Here is an 11,699-nt window from a genome sequence, read left to right as displayed (position 1 = left end):
TTTGTCTGATTTCTTTCTCCCACAAAGAATTGCTAATTGGTTTATTTGTCTTTAACATCTTGTTTGGATGGTTGTCTCGTATCGTTTCATAATGTATCGTATCGTATTATATTATATTGTACTGTATCGTTTGATGAATATAAATTTTGGATAGACTATATCGTTTGCCGTCGTTTCATGATATCGCGCACCACCTATATAAAGAATAAACTTGCAATATTATAAAAAAAAAATTATGATACGAGGTAAAATTTTTATATAAAACGTTAGGGAAAATGATAAAATAAGATTATCTATTAATAATAAAGGGCAAGATGAGAGGGGGAAAATAAGGTAACAACGCGACCACACCAAATTTGTCGTTACATAAGGTGGAATTTTTTGTCATTACGTAACGACGGATTTAACGATACGATACAATAAAATTTAAGCAACAATCAAAATAAATATTGTATTTGAAGTAACAATACGTACAATTGGTAACAACCATCCAAACAAGCTGTAATGTGAAATTATTTTTGAAATATAAAAATGATATAAGAATTTATATATTATAAATTTCATATATTAAAATTATTAGACATTCTTTTGTCAAAGAGGTAATTTATATGTCGTAGTAATAAAAATCGCAAAAAATCAGCATAATTAATATTTTTCGTTTTTGAACCTGTTTTTAACAGACAATTTAAGGAATTTATTTAGAGATTCTTTTTGTAAAGGGAAGTTATTTAAAGATTTTAATGTGCGTTTTTCTTGTTTTCTGATTGTTCAGATCTTTTGTTCAAAAGCTTACTTAAACTACTTAAACCATTTATTTATTTTCAAAGTTATACATGAATAAAAAAATTTGGAATGGACTGTTTTCTCCGAATTTGGTTTAATCCATCTTAAATAATTCGCCAGAAGAACCATATTGCATAAGTGCTTACCTTCTTGCATGTTCACATTACAACTAGGAGTTTAAATCTAACCAAAACTAATATTTTAAACATGGAATATGCAAAATAATTTGTTAAAATCAGTAGTAGATGGCACCATTATTTGTAAAGAACGAACTTTGCGTTTTGGATAATAGTGTTGTACGGGTTAGTTTGCGTGTACTTCAACTATTTTATCGGACACTTGTTATCTCCCAAAAGCACCGGTAAATCTTTCTACAAGACCTTACAACTTTTTAGATGGTTGTTATGTATCATTTCATAATGTATCGTATAGTATTATATTGTATTATACTGTATCGTTTTGATGTATATAATGTTTGGATAGATTGTACTGTTTACTGCCGTTTCAAGATATCATGCACCAATAATATGAAGAATAAACTTATAATATTATTTTAAAAAAGTAAGGTACGATAAAAAATTACATGGATTGTTTCTGCCAATGAAATGAACGCGGAGCCCGTTCCGAATGCTTCTACGATCCGGAAGTTCTCGCGAAGATAATAAGATGTTGCTTCCCTTTAAATAAAAAGGCAGAGTAAAAGATAAAATATAATTATTTAATAATAAACAAATACAAAGATTAGAGAACAATGCAGGAGAGTTACTGCTCACTTTAGCCTGCTCTAAATCATCCATTTCAGTTTGGAGGATGGATAGATGTCTCTCTCAAACTGTACTGCTTTCATTTGAACTCTCTCCTCCCAAAGTTGTATCAGAGTTTCTCATAAATAATACGGGAGGAAATTTATTTTAGATCATAAATTTTAAAAGTTTTTTTTCTTAAATTTATGCTCGATTAAAAAGGTTTGTATAAATTGTAATAGACGGTGTATTAGACATTTTTTTAAAAGTAAACAAAACTCATATTTTAATCCTTACATAATTGATCATTGCATAAGTTCTCTACATAACAAACGACCCTAGGAGTCATTTGGTAGGGTGCATAAGAATAATGATAAATATGGTGTATTAGTAATTGTGATATTAGTTATGATTACATTAGTTATGGTGACATATTTCTTAATAATTATTTTATTTGATGTATTAAAGTATTGCACAATATCTAAAAGAATTGTTTGTTTACAAAAATAACCTTATAACCAGTCCATCACTTTATCAAGCATACATTTTGAAGGGCAATTTTATATTTAACTAAACTAATGCATGCATTAAAACTCATTACATTGTTAATACCATGATTTCTTATGCATTGGTTATGCATAGGATAATACCAAATATGTTGTATAACTAATACTTGCATAACTAATGTATATGTTCAAAAAGTGTATCAAATAAGGTATTATTAATATACAAAACTAATGCATGCATTATTTTATGTAACGCATCCTACCAAATGGTAGAGTGTATAAGAATAATACTGAATATGGTGTATTAGTAATGCCGGTACTAGTTATGCTTGCATTAGTTATGCTGACATGTTTTTTATCCATTATTTGGTTTGACGTATTAAAATATTGCACAATTTCTAAAAGAATTATTTGTTTAAAAAAATACACCCATAACTAGTCCATCACTTTATATTTTTAAAAGAAACATATGTTGAGGAATATTTTTATATGAAAAAAGGTTTTAAAAAAATATTTGATTTGTCTACCTATATTGTAGTATAAAACTGAATATTTATTTATCAATAAAATTTTTGCTAAGTATTTATTTATTTACTAGTGATATAATTTTATTTCCCACTTTCTTGATTATTTCAAACATGCATTAATATAATATCATATTTTAATCAAGCATAAATTTTGAAGGATAATTTTATCTTTAACTAAGCTAATGCATGCATTAAAATCCATTGCATTGTTAATACCATGGTTTCTTATGCATTAGTTATGCATAGGATAATGCCAAATATGGTGTAAGTAATGCTTGCATAACTAATGCATACAGTGGCTGACGCACGTGGTAGCAAGCGGGTTTAGTTGAACTCGCTTCATCAAAAAATAATATTGTGTATATGTATAAATTACGACTAAAGCTGCATAAATTTTGTATAAATATTTTATTTGAACCCACTTGACAACTATTATTTTACGACTAAAGTTATTTACTTCTAATATTGAATCTGCTTCAGGGTCCGCAGGTTCAAAAAGTGTACTAAACAAGGTATTATTAATACACAAAGTTAATGCATGCATTAGCTTATCTAATGCATCCTACCAAAGTCTGAATAAATTTTATTTTAAAAAATAAAAAGGAAAAGAAAACAACGCTAGAAGGAGGGGTTGAACCTCCGACCTTGTGGTTAACAGCCACACGCTCTAACCAACTGAGCTATTCCAGCTTATGCGTTTTCACTGCGTTTTAATATATTAAACATTTCTATCCAGTGTCCCGTGCTCAACTTATTTCTTCGCTTTTATGCCGTTCGTATTAATTTAAGATTTTTCCCGTCCAACTTTTCAAATATTTCTAAAATATTCTTAATCATACAAATTTTGAGTTTTAGCTTTTTATGTAAAATTTTTGAGTATTGATTTTTTTTTTTTAAAAAAAAACTTGTGAGGAATTGTTGTTTGAATTCATACCAAAAGTCCGACGTTTCAATTCAGGTTTTTCAAATTCTGTCAATCTTTTTAGGATATAAAGATACTTAGAAAAAATAAAAGATATTAATTTAAAAGTGTTATCAGGATAGTTTTTAAGAATAAAAAAAATTATTTAATAGTCATTAGAAAGATGTGAAAATGTAATGCAAGTCAAGAAGCAATTTACAAGAAACTAGTCTGATCCTGTTTCTACGTTTCTTATTAATTGGCCTCTATATTCTATCTACATTTGTATGTTATTGTTTATCATCTAAAAACTCTCATGATATATTACCTCATTAAAAAGGAAAATTCCTAAACAAAGTCAGCGGGAGGAATTTCTTCTAAAGTCACAAAAATCTTCTCGGAAAATAAAGGCTTGAACTAATGCAACGATTATTTTTAATAATGCTCGTCTTTGTTATTATTTGAGCAATGATCTTTCTATGCTTTTCAGCAAAAACACATAATACAAAAACGGACAAAGCATCCGATCCAATCCATATTTAATATGAATAAAAAATAGGTTCATTGACAGATAATATGGATAGAAGCCGAAATCACCTAGTGTTTTTTTTTTATTATGAACAAAGTATCAACAAGAAAGTTTTTAAACTATATAAAAGATAATACCAAAGGCTAAGAATGAAACACTGCTAAAAAACTGTTATCCTCTGGGAATAGGAAGAGCAGCTACTGTTTGAAGAATAAAAAGTAAGTCTTTTTCTACCAATGTTCCTTATTTGGTTTTGTTTGCTGACACTGCCTTTCAGCCATAGCAGTTGCAATAACTTTGCACAGGGGAGCTACCGGAGTTGGAAACAACGAATGAGAAAACAAAACCAATAATTTCAACACCAACATGATAATAAGATAGCCAAAGCAAAAGAGACAACTGGCAGTATTAGAGATCTAAGTGTAAAAATCTGCGAATAATAATGATACTACGGGTATGAAAAAGGAAAAGCTCGACTACTTACTAACCTTCTACCATAATTCTCAACCTCCATACTCTCCTATCAAAGGTCACGTTACACACAATCAAACGCATCAAAACTGTTATCACATACCTGGACTGCCTAGACTGGCCATGAAATTGTTTTCAAAATTTGGTAATTTAATCGTGTTGTAATGTGCTGGAATTAACAGTAACTTAGTTGCACTCTATGTACTCCTTAGTTCCCTCGACAATGTTTCAGTAGGCATCAGAAAGTATCTCACACCAATGTACAATACTACACAAATGACACCAATTGTAACAGGACTGGCCAAAACTAACAGATTCTTGGTTTGCTTGTCACTCGTTTTGGAGCTGGTTTCAAATGAATCTGCGGACCTCCTAGATGGATTCTTCATAAAGGAAGAATAGGAAGCAACCTCTTCTGCGGTAAGTGCTGGCTTTAGCGACTTCTTGACTATTTGGAAGTGACGATCACATACTACTGTTGCTAATATGTTTTCTCTCAAAGCAACTATTCCAGCTTCTCTGCATAGTCCCTCCAGCTCAGCTCCAGTAAAGAGCTCTGTGTCTTCTGCAATTTGTCTGAGATTAACATCATCGCTCAATTTCATATCTCGCGTATGAAGACACAGAATCTCAAATCGAGCTTCCAGGTCAGGAGGGGGGACATAAAGAACCTGCAAGCAAAGCAAATTGAATAAAATGAGCTAATTACTGTTGCTGCTAACCACACTATATGACCCATATCGAGTACAAGAACGCCTCTTAAGAGTAACATTCATGTTGAGATGCTAAATTACAGTAAGCATTCGATAAGTTTCTTACAAGATCAAATCTTCCGGGTCGCATCAGTGCAGCATCAATTGCGTGGGGGCGATTTGTGGCAGCCAAAACAAGAATTCCCTGACAAAGCAATGATTAGAAAACACAGGAACCACATTCTATACCTGATCACAATGATCCATTATTTGCATTCAGTACATAAAAAACTGCAAAAGATTTACTGCTCACTTTAGCCTGCTCTAAACCATCCATTTCGGTTAGGAGGGTGGATAGAAGTCTCTCTCCAACTGTACTGCTTCCACTTGAACTTCCTCCTCTGCCATTTAAGGATCAACCATATCAGAGTTTCCCATAAATAATGAGGAACAACAACAACAACAACGACCCAGTGAAATCCCACTAGTGAGGTATGAGGAGGGTAGTGTGTACGCAGACCTTACCCCTACTCCAAAGGGTAGAGAGGCTGTTTCCGAAAGACCCCCGGCTCAAGAAGACGAAAAGAGGCAATATATCAGTACCATCAATAAAAACCATAAAAAAAATAACATCACAAGGACCAGAAAATAGATGAAAAGCAAAACAATAACTAGTAGATAAAGCCCCGACACTAAGAGGAACGAAAGAGTAGTGAGAACTCAACACTATCCACTAGTAGTCTAAGACTAAATCCTACCAGACTAGCCTAAGTCTGGTGCGTCGTAAAAATATGCACAACTACCTCCTAACCTACAACCTTAATGCTCGACCTCCACAACATCTTGTCTAGAGCCATGTCCTGCCTGATCACCCCTCCTCAATACTTCTTAGGCCGCCCTCTACCTCTCCTCGTACCCACCAAAGCCAGCCGCTCACACCTCCTCACCAGGCATTTGGGCTTCTCCTCTGAACGTGCCCGAACCATTGAGCCTTGCTTCCCGCAGCTTGTCATCCCTGGGGGCCACGACCACCTTCTCCCGAATATCTTCATTCCTAATCTTATCCATCTTAGTGCGCCCGCACATCCACCGCAACATCCTTATCTCTGCTACTTTCATCTTCTAGATATGTGAGTTCTTAACTGGCCAACACTCAGCCCCATACAATATGGCCAGCCTAACCACCGCTCTATAAAACTTACCTTTGAGTATCGGTGACACTTTCTTGTTACACAGGACTCCAGACGATGACCTCCACTTCATCCACCCCACCCCATAAATAATGAGGAAGATAAACTTAAACTCGCAGTCAGACTAACAAATAGATGGCCCCTCTAGGGACATGACCTTGGTAAGTCCTGTACCAACTAAAAGCAATTTGTATAAGCAGGGATTATATTTGACAAGGCACAAGTGTGCCTGAAGACTTCTAAAGTCCACAAGGATTTCCCACAAGATTATTCTTCAGTCTCTCTCTTCATATACAATCCTACCCACTTCTCTCTTCACTACATGACTCCCAATTCCCCTCTTTTTCTCTGTCTCCCTCTTCCATCCATCTCCATCCATAAGTAAGCAACAAGGGCAGTCAAGCATGTGTTTACCAGACCAGAAATCAGAATATGGGGCAAGCACCTAGTCACCAAAATTGTACAATAAACTCTACGATATATGTGTAAACTTGACATGATACAATCAAAATCCGAATTACTAAACACGAGATGGTCCAAAATGTTTTATACCAAAGTCATACTCAACTCACAAGACATTGCTAAGCTAAATAAGCTTACCGTTTGGTTGCGACGACATCAGCCTCATCAAAGAAAATGATACTTGGTGCTGCAAGGCGAGCTCTTCGGAAAGTATTGCGCAGTAAAGCTTCACCCTCACCAACATACATAGAGTACAGCTCTGCACCACTGTTCCATGATTATGAATTTCAGGAAATTGAACGATTAGGACTTGTAATTTTTAGTCAAAACATCAAATACACAAGATAATAATATAGACTTAGTTACTGCGGACAAGCTAATAAAGATAGTTAACATCATAGTAAATACCAATCTAATGCCTTCCAAAAGAGGCATAAAACACCAGCATACATTCAAGATTTAGGTGGAGCATACTAAATGGCAGCCATTCTAAACTAACTTAACATGTTTTTGGTTTTCCAGAAACTATAAGTTGGAACTTAACATGGTTTTGGTTTTCCATAAACTGTCATATCAGCTGGCAAAGGCTCACGGAGACAAAAATTACTCAGTTGCTTCTAAGCAATGCATGAAATAATTACTAAACAATAAAGATAAACTTCTTAGATGCATTCAAAAGAAATGCTTAAATAAGAAAAATAGGTGAAAATAAAGAAGACAAGATAGAAAGGTAAAAAGCTATGATAACTGCAAGCACTGCAAGTGTATAACCAGCTATTGGATCATTTTGACTTTTATCAGTGCATGCATATGTTTCCTTTTACTAGCGGAAGCATTTATATCAAAAAATCATTATAATGCAACAACAACAACAACAAACCCAGTGCAATCCCACACGTGGAGTCTAGGGAGGGTAATGTGTACGCAGACCTTACCCCTACCTTATGATGCCCTGTTTCATGCTTCATTATAATGACAGTTATCATTTCTCTGTTATTTGCAGCAAGGGTCAGCAGGAAACAGGGCATCAAACAGCATACAATAATTTAGCCAAGTGCAGAAGAGACCAGAACGGTCAACAGACCTCAAGGAAAAGAATGAAGCTTGGGCAGCATGAGCAGCAGCTTTAGCAAGGGTCGTTTTCGAGCAACCTGGTGGTCCATGAAGAAGGATTCCACGGAAAGGTGATACTCCCAGCCGTTCAAATGTTTCAGAGTGTTTTAAAGGCCATTCAACAGCTTGCTGAAGCCTTTTCTGTTTCAAGATTTTAACACAATATTAGATATTGCAAATATTCAACCAGACCTAATTGTTCAAGCGAGGTCATACCTTTATGTCTTTCAACCCTCCAATATCTTCCCAAGAAACATTGGGGATTTCAACAGTAACACCCCTAGTTATACTAGGACCAACCACTGATCTTGCATGCTTCCAGTCTTCCATACTAATGCTGTAAGAGCCTTCGTCTAGATTTGAATCAGAGCACTTTCTTACTGCAGACATTGCAGCTTCACGACACAAAGCCTCTAGATCTGCCCCAACATAACCATTACAAGATGCGGCAATGGCTCGAAGGTCGACACTCGCATCCAATTGAAGCTTCTTTGTATAAAGCTGAAAGATTAGAAATGAAAACCAGCATCTTAAGACCAACTTCATGTAGATCATACTATAGAAGGGAATTGAGAAACCGTAGATATCCACAAAGAGTACCCATTGTATCTCCTTAAATTGGTGCAGACGCAAAAATCTTATCTTATGCAGCTAACCTTGAGAATATGCAACCGCTCTTCCTCAGTAGGTGTTGTTACTTCAATTTCGGCATCAAAACGTCCCGCCCTTCTTAAAGCTGGATCAATAGAATCTGGCCTGCACATAAAATATATAGGCATCAGAGTTAATTTGGTTTGGAAGTGTACAACACCATGACACAGAAGTAAGCATAGAATTTCATGACCATTAGAAGGATATCATTAGGGGCTCAGTGGCTTGCGTACATAAAGTAAGCTGGCACTGTAGCTTGCATACATCTTCTTCTAGGATATAACGCGTGAATTTTTTTAATCATTATAAAGAGAATTTTTTTTTAGTTTCTTATGAACTCAAAAGAAACAAAAGTAAGAGCAATCATAATTTTCATACATCTCTGAAGGGCGAACAATATCCTTCACCAAGTCTATTCCTAGAAATGGTTTCCTTGGCAGGTAATAGCTAAGTTGCAGTTCCTCATCGCAAAATATCATGCCCTACAGCTTGCCCTGCGAGGACTACTAGGAAAGATCTAATGGATGTTTTTACTTAATAACGACAACAAAAATTAATCTGTTGAGAGCAGACTTACATGAGAGACACAGGAAAATGCAATCCACCACAAAAATAAAAAATAAAAAACCAAATAAAGCAAATGTTGCAGAAGCTTTACCTATTGGTTGATGCTACCACCACAACATGTGATACAGATGTTGATGATGATTTAATTGAATCCATCAACATAAAGAGCTGCGAGGCTACACGAATTTCTTGCTCCCTTCTGCAATTAAAGAACTCGAATAACATGTTAGAAAGAACATTGGTATATATCATCTACTCTACCCTGCCAACATCTTTTCTTTTTACTGTAAAACTATGGTTCAAGCAAGGCCACTGTCGTATGGATGTGGATAAAGAGGTGCAACATATACCTAGAATCCCGGCGAGGACAAAGAGCATCTATTTCATCTAAAAAGATGACTGATGGCTTGCCTAATTTTGCATGAGATGATGCTTCTGAAAATGCCTCCCGCAAAATCTTCTCGCTTTCACCAGCATGAGCCCTGTGAACTGAATGAGGACTGCAAATACATCCAAAGCCAGAAGGCACAATAAAGTTCAAAACAATGCAAGATTCCCCTTAAAGTTCAATTTCTTCTCTCTTCTCTAAATGTACTTAAAAGTGTGGAGTCACCCACTGTCCCACCATACTGAAATAACCAACATCAAAAGCTCAACTCTTTCAAAATGCAGACATTCTTTAATTAATTAAATAACATCAAGGACCATAACAATCACGGAATGCTCAGTGATTCAATTGATAGATATTAGCCAATTAGATAAGTTTCTGCTAGGCATAGAACTTCTAGTACTTTTTGTTGTTGTATAATATGGGTCCTAAGATGAACTTAATTGGAGCAGCATGGTCAGTCCCCAACTTGCTTGGGATTGAGGCGTAAAACAACAACAACAACAAACCCAGTGTAATCCTACAAGTGGGGGTATGGAGAGGGTAGTGTGTACGCAGACCTTAACCCTACCTCCAAGAAGGCAGGGATTGAGGCGTAGTTGTTGTTATTTGTCAGGCATACATAGTAAGGAAAAGATAACACCGAACTAATGAAGAAAACGACCATTACTTTTACTGCACATAAGCAACAAAAAGAAAGAAGCCTGACAGAGAAAATAAAGTTGAATGAGAATCAAACACACCTTATTACGATCAAATGGGCGCCACATTCTTGAACAACTGCACGAACTAAGCTTGTCTACAATTAAAAAAATTACAAAAAGTTGACCAAACAACTATCTAGAACACAAAAGTCAATTTCCAAATCCAAAGATATGATTTTGACTTAAATCCAAATGTCAACTGTGAAATTGATAAGACAGGCATTGGCTCTAACAATTGCCAAATTCGAGATTCAAGCACATGATTGTGGCTCAGCCCAAATGTCAATTTCGAAATTGAGATGTCATGATTTTGGCTCAAAACCAATAAGTCAATTTTGAAATTAAAAAAAAAGGCATGATTTTGGCACATACCCAAATAAAGAAAGCTCATGTATAGTACCTTGCCAGTTCCTGGGGGTCCATATAGCAACAATCCACGTGGCCACTACAGAGAAAAATAAGCAAAGCAATGAAAGTTGTTAATTAAAGATAATAAGCCGAATATTAAGGAAATACTATTTGGAAAACTTGTAGTACCTTTAGGCCAAGTTTTCGACATTCAGCTGAGTAAAGGAGAGGATAAGTGATGAGTTCTCTGAGAATTCGAAGGGCTTCAGCGTTGCCGGCAATAGCTTCCTCTGCTCTCCACTCACCGCCGTAGCTGATGCTCCCGCTGCTACTTTCCATCTCCACTACGGTGGCAAGAGGTGAACAGCGCAGCAAATGGAAGAGCAGAGGTGGTGGTTGGCTTTACAGTTTGCCTTTACTTCTTTTAACCTTTGTGGAGAAAAAATCGCCCAGCCAGCAATGGCTGCTTTGTTCACTAGAGAAATAGCAGCAGCGTTCAGCGTTTTATTCTGAAAAGGCTTAGGAGAAGAAATTAACCTGAAGGGTAGTTTTGTCCTTTTAATATTTAATCAAAGTATAGATAATATTCGAGACAATGTCTCGTATATTTGGCTCAATTTTTTTAGAAGACGTGGGCGTAATACAAGTCAGATTTACGTATGACTCATCGAGCTGTAAGCGCGAGACACCGGACATAACATATTTAATTTTTAATATTTTATAGAATAAGCGGAGAGTAAATATTTATAAACATGTAAAATTACATAAAAATTAAAGAAAATTATAAATATGTGAAAAATATATATATAGATGTGCTCCGTCCCCACAAAAAACTAGTTAAAATAATCTATTATATGCTACTTAAAATCACAACTAACTTGAGCCGAAAAGAATAAAGTTTTCTATATGGAGGACAAAAAGGATGACTAACCTGTAACTTGAACTTTTAACTTGCTGCTACGAAGGAGAATGGAGTTCTCTTTGTATTTGTAATTTTTTTTTAAAAATATTTGTTGCTTTTGGGAGATATTAGCAGACTAGCGGATAAGATAAAGAATTGGGAAAGACCATAAAATCAATAAAAAAGGTCTTGCCTTTTAGATTTAATATATTTCAGTTCCTTT

The 11,699-nt window shown here is 35.1% G+C and overlaps 1 protein-coding gene and 1 non-coding gene across 2 annotated transcripts; both read right to left on the bottom strand.

The window, feature by feature from the left end:
- Nucleotides 1-3,175: 3,175 nt before the first annotated feature.
- Nucleotides 3,176-3,249, bottom strand: TRNAN-GUU (transfer RNA asparagine (anticodon GUU)). Its single transcript has one exon. It is a non-coding gene; the product is annotated as a tRNA-Asn (tRNA).
- Nucleotides 3,250-4,409: 1,160 nt separating this feature from the next.
- LOC107761728 (cell division control protein 48 homolog B) lies at nt 4,410-11,076 on the bottom strand. Its single transcript, XM_016579990.2, has 12 exons — nt 10,765-11,076; nt 10,628-10,672; nt 10,267-10,322; nt 9,486-9,635; nt 9,227-9,334; nt 8,574-8,673; nt 8,134-8,418; nt 7,889-8,058; nt 6,943-7,071; nt 5,466-5,553; nt 5,280-5,357; nt 4,410-5,131 (listed from the first exon to the last, which is right to left on the bottom strand). Exons 1-12 carry the CDS (start codon nt 10,912-10,914, stop codon nt 4,658-4,660), a joined length of 1,833 nt encoding a protein of 610 aa, XP_016435476.1. The 5' UTR covers nt 10,915-11,076; the 3' UTR covers nt 4,410-4,657.
- Nucleotides 11,077-11,699: the final 623 nt, after the last annotated feature.

The sequence above is a fragment of the Nicotiana tabacum genome, chromosome 24 (assembly GCF_000715075.1).
Source record: "Nicotiana tabacum cultivar K326 chromosome 24, ASM71507v2, whole genome shotgun sequence".
NCBI classification, from domain to species: domain Eukaryota; kingdom Viridiplantae; phylum Streptophyta; class Magnoliopsida; order Solanales; family Solanaceae; genus Nicotiana; species Nicotiana tabacum.
This window is presented reverse-complemented; position numbering and strand designations above follow the sequence as displayed.